The sequence below is a fragment of the Peromyscus leucopus genome, chromosome 3, assembly GCF_004664715.2.
Source record: "Peromyscus leucopus breed LL Stock chromosome 3, UCI_PerLeu_2.1, whole genome shotgun sequence".
In the NCBI taxonomy this organism is placed as follows: domain Eukaryota; kingdom Metazoa; phylum Chordata; class Mammalia; order Rodentia; family Cricetidae; genus Peromyscus; species Peromyscus leucopus.
In genome coordinates, this window is record NC_051065.1 from 66,618,279 (window position 1) to 66,638,482 (window position 20,204).

The 20,204-nt window shown below is 46.7% G+C and overlaps 1 protein-coding gene across 1 annotated transcript; it reads right to left on the reverse strand.

Annotated features, from left to right (window-relative positions):
* Positions 1 to 398: 398 nt before the first annotated feature.
* LOC114689787 (solute carrier family 40 member 1-like) lies at positions 399 to 19,402 on the reverse strand. The gene is given in 9 exon segments (XM_037204303.1): positions 399 to 1,017; positions 6,270 to 6,649; positions 6,651 to 6,996; positions 8,679 to 8,759; positions 10,542 to 10,668; positions 11,070 to 11,185; positions 12,873 to 13,032; positions 18,208 to 18,275; positions 19,213 to 19,402. Coding segments are annotated over 9 exon segments (1,764 nt in total). The 3' UTR covers positions 399 to 721.
* Between the last annotated feature and the right edge of the window lie 802 nt (positions 19,403 to 20,204).

The window sequence follows — 20,204 nt, forward strand, 5'->3', positions numbered from 1 at the left end:
TTCTGATTGATTTTAGCTTTCAAAGACTAATAAAATATGAAAACCTCGAGCCACCCCCCCACCCTACCCCCTACTCCCCTTACCCCCTACTCCCCATTAAAGCAGGACTCGAGTAGCCTCATATGACTTTGAGGTCATGTGTGGCTGAGGATGACCTTGAATTTCTGATCCTGCTAATTCTACTTCCCAAGAACTGGGATTGCAGGCATGTGCCACCACACTCAATCTTTATTTAATTTTTATTGAGCCAGGGTCACTCTACATACCTCTGACTGTTGTGGAACTCACAGAGATCCACCTGCCTCTGCCTCCCTCAAGGCATGTGCCACCACACTCAGCCACACCAACTTTTAAGTGGTGCTGGGGATTGAACCCAGGGTTCCATGTAATGCTAGGCAAGCACTCGGCTAACTGAGCTACACCCCCAGCCCTGACACTGAGTTTTTTCTTGTATTGGTGGAACTAAAACCAGTCCCGTGAAGGAGCTGAGAGGAAGAGCTTCCTGAATTCCGCTAATTGGGCGCCCTTCCGGTTGTCCCCCTTGACCCTCAGGATAGTACCAGGAAAGGAGCCAGAAGAAGGGGATGCTGTCGGCAGGAAGTGGCACGTTTGCTCTCAGCTGGAACCAAGACGCAAGAGGTACACAAAACAGCTGGAACACTCACTTGGTGGGAAGATGTGCCCACGGCTGCCCAGACCGCTAAGGAGTGCCACCTACCACTCACATCGGGGGCGTCCACGAGCCCTTCCCGGATGTCTTGATCACGTGGGCCTCCTTAGTCTTACTCCTTCTTGCATAAAAGAAATAGAGCACGTGCCCAGTGGCCACAAAGAGCATGGAGAGGAAAACCAACATGCCAAAATGCTGCGGCCTCGGGGCCAGCATGACCAGGACGAAGTGAATGAGGTCCATGAGGTAGTTCAGTGAGCTCTGCACGCCGTTCACAGCCCCTCGCTCCGCTTCCGGAATGTTCTCCTGGAGAAGCTGAGTCACAGTGAGGTCGAAGGACCAGAGGCCTACAGGGCAGTCACACAGGGAGAGAATAAACGTGAAGAGATGTCAGAGGACCTCAGTAAGATTGTGGCTTGTTGCATCCCGTAAATGGGGCTTTCTGCTGCTCGGTTTCCTTATCTGTGGGATGGAGCTATTTCAAACAATGCCCACTGGAGGGGTCCATGAGATCGTAAAGTGTGGCATACTGCCTGCCTTCTGTGCTTGGAAGGTGCTGTCAGAGTCCGGGGTGTTATCGTTATTAGTTACAGGTGGTGGTGTTTTCAGACAGGGTCTCACTGTGTAGCCAGAAGGGCCTCAAACTCACAAGCCTGCCTCAGCCTCCCCAGTGCTAGACTTAATAGACCTGGAGCCCGGGGCCCACCTTCAACATAGTTCTTTACCCATGCCAGGACACAGGGACTGCCATGCCTAATCCGCAATTATTTTTCAAAGAATAAAATGGCTTTTACACAGAAGTTTCCTTTCGGTTTACCTTCCTAACTAACACTATCAGAGGCACCCCAGCTTCGCGGTGCATGTGTTTCTCTACGTCCCGGATGCATTGCAAGGCCTGTACAAGCAGAGAGCAGCGTTTCCTGTTCTCCCCTGAGGTAGAAGGTCGGTCGGGCTTCTCTTCCCCAATTTTAACCCCACAAGGATCTCTCTCTCTCTCTCTCTCTCTCTCTCTCTCTCGCTCGCTCGCTCGCTCGCACGCACGCACGCACGCGCACACACACACACACACACACACACACACACACACACACACACCTCCCCGAGACAGGGCTTCTCTCTGTAACATCTCTGGCTATCCTGGAACTCGCTCTACAGACCAGGCTGCCCTCCAACTCACAGAGATTGCCCTGCCTCCACCTCCTAAATGCTGGGACTGAAGGTGTGCGCCACCACCGCCCAGCAAGAGATTTTAATATGCTTCAGAGGCAACCTGGGGACCCGATGTTCAGTCATCAAACAGAGTCAGAGCTGCCAGCTGTGCTGTGCCTGTGCTGCGGCTGCTGCTGTCCCTGAACGGCCACAGCCCTGCTAGGGGTTCTGGTCCCTTCCCCCTTGGAGATCAATCGACATCCAGCTTCTGCCAGCCTGGTGGGTTTCCCAGACAGACAGCTACCTACCGTCTGGATTCTTCCCCAACACTCAGCACTGACTCTGCAGAGGCTTCCTATTTGCCTCTATTCCAACTGCCAGACTTAGCTCTGGACTCAAAAATTACATGGGCACAATGCCACATGCTTTCTGTTGTCTACCTTTGCAGACCTTTGCTCGTGCAGGTGTTCCCGGGCTGGGCTGCCCTAGTCACGTTGCTATGGCACCCACCACAGGCTCTGATGTTCTTCCCATCCCTTTGGGCTGTCCTGATCACACCACATGGCCTGTAGGTCCCTCCCAGCTTGCTGGGCAAGGACATCACCCAGTGCTGGACTACAGCCCAGAGCTCCATTCCCCTGCCCTGGCCCTCAGCCAGAAATGCTCACAAAGATAGAAAGGATTTGTAAGATGCTGCAGCAGTACAATGTGAAGTGTGGGCTGATTATACACTGAGAATTCGTTCTAAATCAAGGGCGTAAAGAGTCACAGTTCTTAGATTTTAAAAAGGGAAGCTACTTATGCTGGTTTCCCCCCTTTTTCTCTTTCTTTCTTTCTTTCTTTCTTTCTCTCTCTCTTTCTTTCTTTCTTTCTTTCTTTCTTTCTTTCTTTCTTTCCTTCTTTCTTTCTTTCTTTCTTCCTTCCTTTCTCTCTCTGTCTCTCTGTCTCTCTGTCTCTCTCTCTCTCTCTCTCTCTCTCTCTCTCTCTCTCTCTCTCCCTCTCTCTCTCTCTCTCTCTCTCTCTCGTCAACTTGACATAAGCTGGAGTTTTCTGGGAAAAGGAAGCCTCAATTGAGGAACTGCCTCCATCAGATTGGCTTTAAATCTGTCGGGTAATTTCCTGGCTGAAGTGGAGGGCCTTGCTAGGCAGGTGGTCCTGAGTTATGTAAGGCAAAGTAAGCAGGTCACGAGGAGAGCAAGCCAGTAAGCAGTGCCCCTCCCTCCATGTTCTCTGCTCCAGTTCCCCGCATCCGGGTTCCTGCATCCGGGTTCCCGCCTTGACTCCCTGCATTGGCTTCCTTCAGTGATGGGCTGTGAACTGTAAGGTGAAATGAACCCTTCCCCCTCTAAGCTATGTTTGGTCATGGTCTTTACTGCAGCAATAGAAACCAAGTTAATATACCACTGCGAAGAAATGTACTGAATCTGGCTACATGCATAGTTTTGTAAGTTGACCTCTTTTGGAGTGGAAACACTTATTGAATAAACGCCTAAGACGGCCCTGTGATGCTCCCAGCAAGGGAACCACTCATCCTGGCTCCCAGGTTTGACCATAGTGACCACACTAACAGAGGCCTATATATCTTCTGGACAGTGGTTTTTTAATTCTATAGTTCCAGTACCACACCACCCATCAACACCAAGGTTATCTGCAACCCTAACAGCAATGAATGTAAATGGTACTTGATGGTATTGGGTGGGCAGGAGTCAGGAAGCCTCGACGTCACCACACAGCCCTGCGGTTCTTCTGTCTTGCTGCCCACCTCACACCCCACCCTCATATCACAGCACTCAGGAAAACACTAAAATCATAGCTAAAATTCAGTCATGACGACGGCGACCAAGACGAGAGTTAACTGACAGTTAACTATAGTTTTGAAAATGCGCCGGGCGGTGGCGGCGCACGCCTTTAATCCCAGCACTCGGGAGGCAGAGCCAGGCCGATCTCTGTGAGTTCGAGGCCAGCCTGGGCTGCCAAGTGAGTTCCAGGAAAGGCGCAAAGCTACACAGAGAAACCCTGTCTCCAAAAACAAACAAACAAACAAAAAGAAAATGCTGTGCTGGCCACATTGCCTACAGGAGTTACCTCAAGACCTCCCTGATGGGGAAGTACCATTGTCACTGTCCCACCTACACATCGGCAAACAGTAACTAAGGGGCCTAGCTAACGTCACCGGACAACCAGGTCTAGGAACACCACCCCACCCCCGAGAGTCAAGACAGCTCTGGAATCCTCATCTGAGATACAGTGAGAGAGATGTCCTTGCCTCAGAGAGAGAGAGAGAGAGAGAGAGAGAGAGAGAGAGAGAGAGAGAGAGGAAGAAGAAGAAGAAGAGAGGGGAGGGGAGGGGAGGGGAGGGGAGGGGAGAGAGGAAGGGGAGGGAGTCAAGTTCTGGAGTACTGAACACATTCCCAGATGGCAGGCGCTGCTTTCGTGCTTTCCAGATACATGTGAGCATTTCCTCTTCATCAGCTAAGCCCTGTCATCCCTGGTGCGCAAGAGTCGCTGGCAATGTTTTTTGTTTGTTTGTTTGCTTGCTTGCTTTTGTTTTTCTATTTTTAACTAAATACTTATCACAATATATTATGAATTACATAAGTCTTTTCTGGCCAGTCTTATCTCAGTCTGTGTGATGAATGGGTAGAAATGGAAGTTAAATCGAAGATAATTCACTTGTCAGGTACCTCACTCAAAATACTTGAGGGTCAGATAATCTCTGGATGGAAGAACTGGCTTATTGTTGTTATTGTTTTAGACAGGGTCTCTGTGTAACCCCAACTCTCCTGAATCTCGCTATATAGAGCAGGCTGACATTGAACTCACAAAAATCTGCCTGTCTTTGCCATGCAAGTGCTGGGGTTAAAGGTGTACACCACCATACCCGGCAAGAGCTGATTTTTTTTTTCCTTTTTGTTTTTGTTGTTGTTGTTTTTCGAGACAGGGTTTCTCTGTGTAACTTTGTGCCTTTCCTGGAACTCGCTTTGTAGACCAGGCTGGCCTCAAACTCACAGAGATCTGCCTGCCTCTGCCTCCTGAGTGCTGGGATTAAAGGTGTGCACCACCACTGCCTGGCAAGAGCCGATTTCTAAATCAGTTGTTTAGAAGCAGAAGCATACTTTCCTTCTCCTGCGTATATATTACATCAGAGAAACGAGGTTCCAAAGCTAGCCCATTTATAGCCTCTTGAAGCAACCTGCACAACTCATTTCTTCTCTTTCAATGTTCCCAAGCTGTATTAGAGCAAGGGTTCCTGGAATTGAAGACAGAAGTCAGCAGCAAACATCCCAGCCCTCTGGTCCTACCATACCAAGGCCCTAGAGATGATGTGATGATCTGAGGCCCGAGAGGGCAGAGACTTTGCTTTTAGTCCAGCCACTGAAAAACGTGGTACCCAGTGAGGTCTGTGCAAAGGAACGGGGAGCTTGGTTTGGATTCACATCTTCCACTCACTGGCATACATCCTGTCCCTCTAGTTTCTGACCTGACAGGGGCTGGTCTGGGCTTTGAACACAATGACTCCAAATTTGGGAACTTTTGAATTTGTCAAAGGAATGAAGCTTAGAAAGCCATCCTCAGGAACCCATGGCCCAGACTCTTTCCAGCTAGGAAGCTGTAGGTCTAATCACGAGAGCCAGGGTATTGCTCATTGGTTTCTGTCACTATCATGGTTCTAGGATGACACTTTCAGGTTGTCAGGCACTAAAGGGCCAACGTTTAGTTGTTTTCATTTTAAGAAACACCCTGACAAAAACAGGTATGTTCTCAGGGGGAGGTATGAGTGACATGGTGTGATGACAAAGTATAGCTAACTTTTGTGTGGGGACAAGAAGGTTGTCGATTCCTGAGTAGCCCTGCTCCCATTTCCCCAAGAAGTGACTACCTCTCCTCCTACCTCGTCCCTGTTCTACAGAGAAGGGGTTCCATGAAAGCTCAGCTTTCCCACAGATACTGTCTGCAGCATGCCCATGCCCGACTCCCAGGACATAACTGCAGCATTTCCACTTCCCCAAATCTTCAAACTCATCTTCCCCGCACTGTCCACGGTCTGGAGCAGCCATCCCTCTCCATGACATGTGTCTAGCTTGTCCTTGGGAGATCTCTGGCCATGCCTTCCCAGAGGAAGGTTTCCCTAGCCCCTGAGACACAACCTGAATCTCCCTCTGTGTTCTCAAGCCTGTCTTCCTCTATTTTGATCCCTTGGCCACCCTATTTGTTACCGTTTACTTACTGCCTTCCGCTCAGGCTATCACACCATGGGACTAAGGCTTTTGTCCGATCAAGTCACTCTTGTATCCCCGCCCTCCAGGGCAGTTCTTGACACATAACAAGTTTTTGATGAATGATGCTGAAGATATATACAGTGGGTTAACGGGGAGACTAATGTTCCTAAGATTACTTATCAATACCACGGGCTCTAGAACCCCACATCCCCATGTGACCCAGTGCTCACCGATTCTTGCCAGGATCACAACTGAGAAGAGCAAGATGATAGAGATGTAAGAGTCAGGCTGCTCAGGGTCCTGCTGGCCATCAAACAAGACTGTACTATTGGTCCAGTGGATAGGAGAGCAGTCGGGGAAGATGGGTTGATTTAGATTTCTTTCAAAGGTGTAAAAATGTGCCTGGTCATCTTTTAGCATCTCATGGTTTGAAGAATTCTTGCTTAATGGGAGGGAGAAGGTAGCCATATCAAAAGGACTTCCAGGAGCAAAGACAGAAAGCACACAGAGTGTTAGGCTACCTAAATGGAGCCAACTGGAAATGATCCCTGTGGTGACCAAGCCATAATGCTTCCGGAGCCGGGTAAAGAGAATTGTTCCCATGAGGCCAGACAGCTGAAAGGGCTGTGAGGATGCTGAGGAGGGAGCCTCCAATGCCCTGGGTGTAGGCATAGCCTGTGGTGATGCAGTCAATGCCCAGAACTGTCATGTAGAGGAAAGCCAAACCTAAGCCAGCCAGGAAGACAGTTTGTCGGCAGTACATTTCCCATCCCTCCAGGCATGTGTGGAGCAGCCTGCGGGTGTCCTGCAGGCAGTGAAGAAGCCCTTTGGTTGTGGCTGCTTGTTCTTCAAGGCTAAAATTGTGGTCCTTTGGTTTTTCCAGAGTTCTGGATGTGTTGATGGATCTGTTCATGGTTTCCAAAAACTCCGTTTCACCTAAAATAAAATTCAGACAAGCTTAAACTCAATACACAACAATCTCCCTTAGTTGTCCATCCCAGACTCCTCTGCTTCCACGTTGGACAGTTCCTATGCATACCCCCAGCTTCCCTTCCTCAGGCACCTGGGACTTGCTGCAGGTGCTGGAATATGAGTGGTATTCTATAAGTTCTCTAGAGAACAAATCTCACCAAGGAGTGACAGAAGTTGCTGGACCAACACTCCCATCTTCTTGGCCTTTAGTGGGACGATCCTGAGGTACACCCTACACAGCATCTCTGTGTGAGCTTTTCTCCCTGCCCTTTCCTGTCTCACTTCCCTTCACTCTCCTGGATCACATTCTAAACAGAGTACTTTTCACCCTGGAGTCTTGTCTCAAGACGTGCTCAGGAGAGAACGAAGCTAAGACACAGAGGGCAGGCATGGGAAGTGAAGGGCTGCTTCAGGGAGTGGAAGACAGACTGTCACATGCTGGAAATGTGGGGATGAGCTCCTGGAAGTTGTTGTGGGTGCTTACTTGGTTACTCTTTCTAAAGTGGTAGATACTTGAGGAGGTAGATCAGAAATACACAACTATTTTAGAAGTATTCAGCACAATGAAGTCAAGTCCTATAGAGGTCTAGAGGAGTCACGTAGGGCTCTGAAGGAAGGAGAGGGCTGGGGGAACAAATAACAGGACAAGAGGTGGGAGCTTTCCATCATACAAGAGAACTTACTGCCAGCTAACTAGAAACAAAGGTGATAACAAACCAACAACAATGGAAATACAGTCAACACTGACTTCAGTCTTACTGTGTGGGAGGGGATAAAACTAGGCTTTGCATAGACAACCCTACTTAATCCTCACAGTGTTCTGGTGAAATTAGTTCTGGTAATTGTTCTTACTTTTCAGAGAGGCAGAGAATATGAAATGAAGTAACCTTGAAGGCTCAGACAGGCATCTCAGAGGAGATGGGAAGGACACACCCCATCTATTGATCTACCACTTATGTATTTACCCACCCATCCATTCATCATCTAAATATCACCTCTATATATTTACCTCTCCAAATGCATGCATTTCATTCATGAATCTGATTTAGTGGTCTTTATCTAAAAACTAACTTGAGAAAAATGAGTGCTAATCATAAACCTGTAAGAGAACTGAGTCAACCAGGCAGATGGGTGACTTTGTCGTAGGTGAAGATGGCTCTTACTTGAGGAGAGTGAGGTCGTATCTACTGACATGCCTCTGCTCCTGTTCATCCCCACATACTTAGAAATTTCTAATTTTAAACAAACACTGCAGGAATACACTCTATTATCTTGATCAAAGGGTAGCCCATACTCCTTGACACATTTGTATCTCTTAAGTTTAGGAGCGTTGGGAAAGGTGTTCATCAGCAAGACGGAAAGGAGTTATTTGTCTCCCAAGATGCTGGGGCAGACTGTGCAGGTTGTATCCTGCATTCCCACGGGGGTGCTACTTACACTGGACCTTCTCTCAGTGGAGTCCCTGAAGTTAAACACAATCCAGTAACTGTACAAAGTAACCCTGCCCCTGCCCCACCAATGTGGCCAAGTCATATGAACTTCATGACCTCTCGTTTATTACTGTTCTTAGGTACAACTGCAAACAAAATATTAAGACTGTGGTTAGACACATGGTCTGGAAAGAAGAAATGAAACACTAACAAGAGCTCCCTCTGAGTTCGCCTTACGTTGGATGTGCACAGCTTCCTGCTGCCTCTCTAGGAAGCAGCCCGCTGTGTGCCGCTGGGGTTTCACAGCCAACTGGGGAACTAGTTGATAAACCCTGGACAGAAATAGAAACTCTACAAGAAGTGAAACCAAGTTCCATCCAAGAATGAAACCACAACCAATCACATGAGATGCCCACGTCATCACCTGGCCCACGGACAGGGGTGCGAATATACTGATGACCTGGTCCAGCCGCCGCACTGCTGGGAGTGCGCATTCATCCCTGCAAGGGAGAGGAGGAGACACTGAGACTCGGCGGATGGATGCCTCCTTCCTCCTGCTGAACTTGACACCACATGTTCCCTGGGCTTGACAGCCAACCCAGAGTCAATGACGGCAGGTTTTCTGCAGATTAGCGATGGCCTTTTCAACCTGGAAAACAACTGCAAGACCAGCTGTAGTGGAATGTGAACAGATTAGTAAAATGACCAGGCTACCCATGGTCTTGACTATGCTAATCATAGTAATGGCCACTAATTAATAACCAGCACAGTGGTGGGGGAAGGGAGGTAATGGGAGGGTAGAGGAGGACGGCTTGAATTCTTACATTGTGCCCGGCATACAATCTCAAACCTTATACCTGCACTCATCTCTGTGAGTCCTCACAGTTCTAAGAAGGCAATGGTACTTCCATTTTACAAGTTATGAAACTGAGGCATGCAGAGGGGAAATTCTTTTCTCGAGTTTGCAGAGAAAGAACATTGACTCCAAAGCTCATGGATTCTACCACCACTGAAGAAAATATTCACAAGTTCATCTTCAAACTTGTAATAGACTTGAGTCCAAGTCTGCTTTACCTTGAAGTCTTTTAAAATGAATGCACAGAGAACAGGAAAGTTTTCCTGACACCAAGACAGAGGACGCACTGAACTATCACCTGGCCTTTATTCACACAGCTCTTATTCTGGGTGATGTTACAGAAGCCACAGTACATCCAAGTGAGTGCAGTTTAAAAGAAAACATGATGATAAGGGCTTTGACTCTTCAAGGAGTGTATTTTAGACTCCTTAATAGTGCCCTTTATCTTGGCCATCAACACTCAGGCACTACAACTGCTCAAGTATAGGGTATTGTGAGATCTTCAGCTCTAAGTGGGCAATTAGAACACGCTGCAATGAGAGCTGTGCAAGCTTTGTAAATGGGAGGAAAAGACAAGATGTCAGGCCGCTCCTTCCCACTACTTTACTAGAAAACGAATTCCGGCTTCTGCTATCAGCAGTAATCAATGTTCCCACTTGGGATAATTTGGGGGTGGGGCAGAAGGTTATTACTGATGTGAATTTAGAAATCTTTTCATTCACTTACTGTCTAGGTCTAAAATGGCTCCAGAGCATCTGTAAATGAGAAGCTGCCCTCCCGACCCACCATCTGCCTGTGCGTAAGGTGAGAACAGTGATGGTCATTTCTTGGGTGTTCCTTCTGTGCAGATTTGTGCTAAGCACTTACAAAATCCTGATTTCATGAACTCCTTCCTTCCCCAAAGTGAGCTCAGAGAGAATGAAGGTGTATGTGGACATGCATGCATGTAAGTGTGTGTGTGTGTGTGTGTGTGTGTGTGTGTGTGTGTGTGTGTGTGTGTGTGTGTGTGTGTTTGCCCCATGCTGCAGATGAGGAAAGTCGAGTTCAGAGAGGTTAAGTAACTTGCCCCAGGACACGCAGCTGGTAAGAGAGATAGCGGGTTTCAGCTGAAGTCAATCCCAGCTCTGGTTGGTTCCAAATTCCTGTCTTCTATAGGCTATGATATGGCCTCTCCTGGAGCCCTGAATGGCTCACCACTCTACTTCTCTGCCCATTGGAGGGCTGGTGAGGGTGGCACTGCTCACCAGCCAGCTGGCCTCTGCTGTCCCCCGTGAGGCTCACAATCCAGTCCCTCTGAATGGTGATAGTAAGTGCAGTGCCAGCCAGGTTTGCCACGGCCGCTAGGGTAATCACCACAGCATACCAGACCACCTACCAGAGGAGGGAAGAAGAGGCCAGGAATAGACCTTCCGGCCCAGGGTGGAACACGGTCATTTGTCTGACAGCCAGAGGAGCATAGAAATGAACCCTTTGAGAGGAAATGAAACCTTTGAGAGGAAAAGGCTCTGTGTTAAGTCTAAGCCAAGTGCACGTTCTTCCTCTCTCCCGTCAGCACCAGATGCGATGCTAATTTGTACCTTGCAGACAGACGCTGCGGCTCTACTGCCACGCTCGCTCGCTGTGGGGTTTGGGCTCCAACTCAGAAACCAGGGGCCACAAGGGCACTGGTGAAGGGGCACAGTGGGGCAGCTCGGCAGAGAGCGCCTCCCAACAGACACTTGGGGGTGTTGATGACATGCACTCTCGTGAGGCAGGTGTCAGAGGGGAGACACAGCGAGCCAGCCATGCCGGAGTCGCTCCATCTCCCTCCTGTAGGAGAACACCAGCATCAGGACCACACAGCAGGCAGCGACGGAAGCATTCTGAATGAAGAGCGAGGCGTGAGCGACTGCAAACGGAAACGCACAGGGCCGGCCATTTACTGGTGGTTTTAAGAGGCCGATCACGGCTACCTAGTCACCACGCAATGCAGAGCCATTGTGTCTGACCTCGTGCTCGTGCCCACCAGGCTCATTATTTCCATCAGCGGCTCCAGGCTTAGGTAGGACTCAAAAGGCAGGCTCCGCGATCGATCGCCAAAGCCTTTGCAACACAATCTGGAAAAACCAGAGCTGAACTTTGCAAGTGAAGGAAGGGACATGCTGGGCAAGAAAGACGATCCAAACAAAAACAAAACAAAACGCACAAACAACAGTCAAAGGCAAAACCAACCAAACAAGACAACAAACACAAAACCAAGTTCCAGCTGATTTAAATAACTCCAAATTCTATGGCTACCTCGGACTTGCCTGGATTTAATCTCTAATGGAGGCTTATCAATTGGGCCTAAGGAGTAATGCTCGGGTCTTAAAGCAATTGACTTTTCTATGATCTGTCTCTCCAAATCTGCTGGGTGTGATAAAAAAAAACAGCAGAAAAAAAAAAAAAAACTGCACAGTTTAGCAAGGCCTAGGTTTTTACTGGACAAGGGAGATTTTATGAACATACTATCACTAAACATTAAAGGAGATCTCAATTTGAGCAAATAAGTCTCCTGATGCTGAGGCTAGGTATCTGGTACAGGGGAGATCTTTTACACATAGCAACTGTCTTGACTGAAAATAAACATATGTATTGACTGCATAGGTTAACACTAGAATATTAAGAGAAAACATGCTTTCCAGTAATTCAGTCCTAAGAACTTGTACTTGGTAAGAACTAAAACCCTAAGTCTGGTGGTGGTGACAGGTAGTCAGAAGGTCTCTCCAGTCCCGCAGCTGTTCGGACCCATGTAAACACGCAGAGGCTTACATTACTGACAAACTGTATGGTCTGTGGCAGGTCTCTTGCTAGCTAGCTCTTGTATCTTAACTTAATCTGTGTGTTGCCCCGTGTTCCATGGCTTACTGGTCTGCTGGCATGTTGTTCCGTGGACAGCAGGCTGGCATCTCTTCTGCCTCTGCCTTTCTTCTTCCTGTCTCTCTCTTGGATTTCCTGCCTGGCTATAACCTGACTCGCCGTAGGCCAGAGCAGCTTCTTTATTAACCAATCACAGCAACACATTCACAGCATACAGAAAGACATCCCACAGCAGTGGCACATGCCTTTAATCCCAGCACTAGGGAGGCAGAGGCAGGTGGATCTCTGGTCTACAGAGCAGGTTTCAGGACAGTCAGGGCTACACGGAGAAATCTTGTCTAGGAAAACGAAACAAAACAAAACAAACAAGCAAGCAAATAAACACACATATATATATATGTATATATGTGTATATATACACACATACACACACATATATATACCCCCGTTTAAGGACTCAGGTATGTATGTGACGGAGTGCTTGCCCAGCATGTGTGATGCTCTGAGCCTGATACATAGCACTGCACAATAATCACCCACTAAATCACACCGATGTGTTTAAAATGGAGACACTGAGATGTGACCCAAAGCTGAACAACTCTTCCCATGGAGTTTTTCAGTTAAGCCCCATTGCTGTTCAGCACAGTTTGGTGATTGTATTTCATGATGTAAAGTCCTGAAGCTGGTGAGGTCATAACCTGTCACAATGTCACCTGCATCCCAAAGAAAAGTATTACCTTTATTTCTTGGTTTCCTGTCGATCCAGTCACCAATTAAAACCCCAAATATTAACACAGAGCCGGCCACCCCTAAGCCAAACACTGCAGTAAGGAGAAGATTGTGTCCATAGGGCTCTATCAGGAACACAGACTTAGCAAAGTGCCACATTCCATCTCCCTGCAAGACAGAAAAGGCAAAGCTTTAATCACTGAGAACGGTGGAGGAAAAGTAACTCCAGGAAGATAAGGTTGGGCACATCAACCTTAAAAACAGAATAGCAAAAGCATACTTTGATGGAGAGCAACTATCTTTATTTATGCACTGTATTTATGACCTTAAAAATTTTTTAAATCAAAAGAATAAAAGAACAAATAAGCTAATGAGACAATATCAAACACTTAGAAGAACAGGATGTCACCACCACCAGGACACCCTGAGAACATCTGTGGGTCAAAAGCAACAGGTGAACCAGCCCTGGAGGCCTGTTTGCTTCAGAATATCAGCCGCAAGAAGCACTTGGAAGCACACCCTCAGGGCAAGGCAGGTGAAGGAAAAGCAAGGCAATCCTTATGCGGGCTCTCAGTCCAGCTGTCCCTTATCTGCAGGGTCCAGGAGATCTCTCCTTAGACCTGAATTAATCAGTGCTCACCAGCATTATCATTCCCATCAGCAATTTCGGCCTGAGGTCAGGGACAAACAGCTAGCACCCTCCATGCATCTGAGAAGAGACAACTGTAGGCCTTTTGAAAATACCTTAGGCTCCAAAGTATTCTTTTTTTTTTTTTTAATTTATATTTTATGTCTAGTGTTCTGCATGCATACCTGCACACCAGAAGAGGGCATCAGATCTCATTACGGATGGTTGTGAGCCACCATGTGGGTGCCGGGAATTGAACTTAGGACCTCTGGAGGAGCAGCCAGTGCTCTTAACCCCTGAGCCATGTCTCCAGCCCCCAAAGCACTCTTGCAGTCATTTTTAAACAGACTGTCCAGCACGTGGTCAAAGACAGCCAGTCAGGGAAGGCAAGGGAAACACTGCAAACGAAATCCACAATGAGCAATAGCAGAGACAGGCCCACGGAGACCGCACAGAGCTGGGTAATCAGCCACAGGCTGTAAAATTGTGGTTATTCTACCAAAAGCAATGCCAACTCTGGCAATCTGAGCAGGGAGTCAGAAAGCATTTAAAACAAACAAACAAATAAATAAACAAAACTTCTAGAGCTGATCATAGAACAATAGAAGCTAAACTTAAAAGCTCAACTGTTAGCAGCTGGATACGGTGCTGCACACCTGCTGCAAATCCTAGCTCTTAGGAGGCTGAGGCAGGAGGATGGAAGGTAGTAGATTAGATAGAATTCAAGTCAGTTTAACTGTTAATATATCTGAAGAAGCAACTTAGAACGAAGCCCAGAAAGATAAAATGATAAGGAGATGAGAACACAGTAAGACCAGGTAGAAAGAAAACACAGTACATCACAGACTTAAATAGAGCATTAGTTACTGTTAGGTCTCAAACCTGGGACAAATGGTTGAGATACCTATTAACATATCAAAGCAGACCCTGGCTGCCAGGTCCTCCCAGCATCCCTCAGTCCCTGCCTGTTACAGGGTCCTCTTGGCAAAATACACACCCCTAGGAAGGTATGAACTCCCCTGCCCAGGGGCTGGGCTGCCCTTCCTTTCCCCAGCTGCTCTTCCCTATATAATCCAGCCATTATGGCAATGCAGCCCTTTTTACCCTTTACCCCCCTGGCCTCTTGAGCTCCTGGTCTCCTGGCTTTCCCCTCTCCCCTCCCCCTCTCAGTCTCACAAGGCTTAGGGTTGCAAGTCCACTCTGGTCTCGCCCAGATGTCCTTGCCTCTGCCTCTGCTTTCTCTCATTTCTACAATAAACCTTCTCCTCCACCACACCTAGGAGCAGTCATGTTCTCTCTCTCTCAATCTCTCTCTCTCTCTCTCTCTCTCTCTCTCTCTCTCTCTCATTCAGTTATCTGAAGAACCAGCCTGCCTCCATTTTAGGCTTAAAAGCCATCTTATAGCAAAGACAAACTAGATTTGTTCCTGTTTATGATTAAACCTCTGTTTCTCAAGGACTGGGCTATGCCTCACCTATAACCTTAACTACAAATGGTTCTATACTACATGTTCCAGAAATAGCAATCATGTTTTTGTTTCAAAAAGTTGTTTATAAACATCTTGCAGCCCTACCTCTGTTTCAAAAGATTATATGATCACTAATGACTACCTTGTTATGTCTACTTTGCAACCATGTCTTTGTCTCAGGAGGTCATTAGGACTAACTTGTCATGATTTTCTGCTCCTGTAACCCTGCCTATTTTGCCTGTCAAATCCCCATTTGGAAACTGCTATTCCTGAGCTATAAAAGCCTTATCATCTCCATATCCAATGTTGACCTCTTGTATCCCACCTTAGAGGAAGACACCCTGTGAATTTAAAAATGAATTTAAAAATCTTGCTTTTAATTAATTGCTTGCATTAATTAATTTGGCCATGATGATTTGGGTCAGTGGTCTTTCTCCTATCTTTGGGTAAGCATACTGACTAGTAAAGGTGAACTAACTGTGCCAGTTAAAGGCTAAGGTTGACAAATGGAACTTTACAATATAACTATATTCTGTTTAAAGATAAGCATTTCTAAAAATAATAATAATAATAAGAAGAAGAAACCACAGAAGTAAAGGATGAGTAATGATGTAGCATGTAAATGTTATCCCACAGAAACTCACATCATTAAATTCACATCAGGCAAAGCCTACTCCAGAGTTTAAAGCTTTACCTGAAACAAAAGGAATTGCTTTATACTGATGAAAGTTTGATTCATTAGAAAGCTATACAAATGCCTGTTTCCCCTGTTATCTATGAACAGGGCTTGAGGATATACCAAATTAAAGCGAAAAATGACAATGGCTGGTGTTGTTAAGTCCCTATCTAGCTCTTCATAATTGATAGAATAAGAAAATAGATAAATATGTATTACATGTGTGTAGTGTGTTTCTGTGTGTGGTCAGCCTGAAAGTCATATCATGAATGTTGCAACAAATTCAGAATACACATCATCTAAAGCACACACAGCATATTGTGAAATTAGCCATATGATGGGGGGAGGGGTTGTGTATCTTGATGTTCCCTGACCTTGAAGCAATTAAGAAAAAAACTATTACTCACAGAAGCCAGAAAACTCTCAGAGGCTTATGGATTGGTTTCTAATAAGTCCATAGGTCAAACCAATAATAAATAATAAAATATTCTAACAAATGGTATTAAAACTTGTCACATCCATGATCAGAGAAATTTGTGATCTTCCATGTTTCTATTAGAAAGGACAGGCAAAATTTAATAAGTGAATTATGTGTGTTTAGAAGTTAGAAATGGGTTGGAGATTTAGCTCAGTGGTAGAGCACTTGCCTAGCAATCGCAAGGCCCTGGGTTCAATCCTTAGCTCAAAAAAAAAAAAAAAAAAAAAAAAAGAAGTTAGAAATGGGCGGGACAATCTGGGCGGTGGTGGCGCACGCCTTTCATCCCAGCACTGGGGAGGTAGAGCCAGGCAGATCTCTGTGAGTCCGAGGCCAGCCTGGGCTACCAAGTGAGCTCCAGAGAAACCCTGTCTCGAAAAAAAAAAAAAAAAAAAAAAAAAAAAAAAGAAAAGAAAAGAAAAAGAAAGAAAGAAATGGGTAGGACATGATGTCCCATGCTTGTAATCTCATTTTTTTTTTTTAAAGAGGCCGAGGCTTAAGTTACACAGAGGGAGCTGAGAGCCTGCCACAAGGGGAAAAAAGGTGAGAAAATAAACAACAAATGAACTCAAAGGAAGAAAAAGAAAGGTTAAAATAAAGGTAAGAAACAGAGTAGAGGACGAGACTCTTGCTCAGTGGCAGAGAGGCTGCCTAAGAGAGCAGGACACTGGCTTCTGTCTCAGACACAGAAAGCAATCCAGCAAGAAAGAGGGAGGGGGCCGGGCGGTGGTGGCGCACGCCTTTAATCCCAGCACTCGGGAGGCAGAGCCAGGCGGATCTCTGTGAGTTCGAGGCCAGCCTGGGCTACCAAGTGAGTTCCAGGAAAAGGCGCAAAGCTACACAGAGAAACCCTGTCTCCAAAAACCAAAAAAAAAAAAAAAAAAGAAAGAAAGAGGGAGGGGAAGGGGGAGAAAGGAGGGAGGGAAAGGGAAGAGGGGCTGGGGGAAGGAGGGAGATCAAATCCAAAGAAAAGGAAAACACACATAAGAGAGGATATGGAGCTGGGGGAGGGGAGAGGATCCAGAAGGAGTTAAGGGCAAATATTATCAAAACACACTACGTGACATTCTCAAAGAATTAATAAAATATTAAAAATAAGTTAATTTTAAAAACCAACAGAGCCCCAAGTTGGCTTTTGGGAAAGACAAATTGATAGAGTCACAACATGCTCCCTCGGTTGGGCATGCCTGGCAGACCTAGACACTTCCGCCTAGCCATTTCTGGGTCAAAATAGCCATTTCCGGGTCAAAACGTCTCAGGTGACCAGGACCCCGTGGCTTTGCATGGTTGTGTAAAGTGCAGTGCAACCATGTGATCTACGCGCATGCTGTGCATGCATGGAGTAGCCACGTGAGCCTGTGCGCGCAGGCACAGCCCAGCCTTTATAAGCCAGCGCCATATACCTGGCTTCTCTCTTTATGCACGAGTCCTTCCAACAGACCTGAGCACACCTGTCTCTCTCTCTCTTATCTTGTTAGTGGATTCTGTCATGTTTCGTGACGTTTCCTCGCAGGTTAAGAGTGCTGCCAAATAACTAACACTAATAAAGTAAATTATGCTACCATATGCAAGGAAATATACACAGTAATGAGAAGTTTCCGGGCTGCTTATGACAATGTAAGGATCAGGAACATGATAATAAACAAAAGAAGATAGAATATACACAGTAGGATCTCATTTATGTAAACTTTGAAGACTAAACAGCTACATCATTGAGGGTTGTCTACACCAGAGTTACCCTGGAAAAAAGGAAAAAACAAAACAAAAAACAAGGGAGCAATGCCATAAAATGAGACCCGCAGCTGCTTCTCACTGGTGAGGAGGGGAGTGGCTGGGAATGGTCCCTGGGAGATGGCTCTGGAGCTGGCTGCCCCCCAGCTGTTCCCTGGGGTTTCACATTACTCACTTTATGATTTTTTTTACAGTCAGGCTTTATCCATATGTTTTGTGCATTTCCTCTATTCATTCTGCAGTTGGTCATTTAAAACACTTTTAAACAAATATATATTTTGCACCCATTATTTTGAGACATTCCAACATCTTTAATATAAGTTTTCTTAACAGTGTAAAAACATTAATTTCACGTTTCGTCTTACCCATATTGACAAGACACAGCTTACATAAATCAAAAATCTTGGACTCATGAGGTAGATCAGAGTTGCTCCTAAAACGTAGATATAAAAATCATTAAGATTATTAAATCCACTGGGCGGTGGTGGTCTGCCCCTTTAATCCCAACACTCAGGAGGCAGAGCCAGGAGGATCTCTGTGAGTTCGAGTCCAGCTTGGTTTACAAAGTGAGTTCCAGGACAGGCTCCAAAGTGAGCATATATTCAAAGCAAATTTGCCAGTAACTTTGAGAAAGTAAACTGTTGCTTAGCATGAATATGCGTTCAGGAAATAGCCTAGGCTAAATAAAGATGCAGGCCAAAGAAAATTATATAGAATATATCCGAATTAGGGAATTCCCAGAATTCCCCCCCCCCCCATTGGCTTAAAGTCGTCATTTCTCACTGTTCTGAGTGACACTGAGGGAATATTCAGCTACGTTCCTTTCCTCAAGTGCAGAGAGAAGACAGCGAGGCCTGACGCTGCACTCCATACTCAAAGGGAATGGCCCATTGGATCAGGGGAAAACCTAGCCGCCTCAGCCAGCCCAGACTGGAGGGGTAGGACAGGCACCTTCCGCGGACGTTACCCCTGGACAAAATCAGGGAGCACAGAAGGACATGAGCTAGGAACATCCTTTGGGGTTCGGAGAACAGCGGTGCAAAGGTCTGGGGAAGAAAGAAGGCAACAGAGAATCTAGAGGTTAGGACGTGAAGTGCAAACTATGGGTGATGAGGAACTGGTGTGGTACTCGCTCTGTAATTCCCTCACCCAGGAGGCTGAGGCAGGAGGGTTGCCATGAGGAAGAAAGGAAGAAAGACACATGGAGAGAAGAAGGGGGCAGTGTGTCTCTCTCTTGGATGTGAACAGTGGTCCTGACTCATCCCCACTTCATCTCAACACACTTTTGGTCTCTCTTCAGCATTGCAGCCAGGGCGGTGGAAAGCCAGGGCATAGAGCTCTGCTCAACGCCTCTAACATTCGCGTCTTACTCAGAGGAAATCCCCAAGTCCTTCCAATAGCTCGAAATGTGCCATTTCTGACTCTTCCCTCATCGTTCACTACACTGCTCCCTTTGATGACTCCCCGCTTCAGGAAGCTCTTTCTTGCCTTTGCCTCTTCCGCTTTCTGCTCCCTCTGTCTGGAATGTTCTTCTTCAGGCCACGCACATGACTGCACCATCCTCTCACCTCTTCGTCTCCTTACCTGAAAGTCCTCTTCTCAGTAGGTCATCTCCACCCACCCAGTCTGAAAAATGTATGCTGGAGCTGGGCAGAGCGGCCCAGCTGTGCTTCTGACTACTTGGGAGCCCAAAGCAGAGGAACCATTTGAGTCTACCGGTTTGAGACCAGCCTGAGCAATAAGGACACCTGACCCAAGAAAGAAAAAAAAGGGAGGGGGAGAGGCAGGGAGGAAGGAAGGAAAGATGGGAGGAAGGGAGAAAGGAACATGGGAAGGAAAGAGAAGGGAAAATATTTTCTAGATCAATACCAACCAGTGGAACTTTCTGGAATGGTGGGAAGTAGCCTCACTGACTGCTGGGAAAGTGTGCATGACTACTGAGAACAGGAAATGAGGCACTTATGATAAGGACCTGAACTTTTCACTTAACATTGTTGAAGGAGGGAACTTGCCACGGAGCTCACGTGGGGACCAGAGGTCAATCTGTGGAGTCAGTTCTGTCCTTCCACTTTCTGTGGATTCCAGAGATTTGTGAGAGATTCCAGAGTTCTGTGGATTCCCAACTCAGGTCATCAGGCTTCCGGGGCAAGTGCCTTTGCACCACCAGAGACCTCACCAGTCTCATACTTCCCTTTCTTTCATTTCTTTCTTTCTTTTTTCTTTTTTTCCTGAGACAGGGTTTCTCTGTGTATCCCTGGCTGTCTTGGAACTCACTCTGCAGACCAGGCTGACCTCGAACTCAGAGATCTGCCTGCCTCTGCCTCTCAAGTGTTGGGATTAAAGGCGTGCACCACCACTGTGA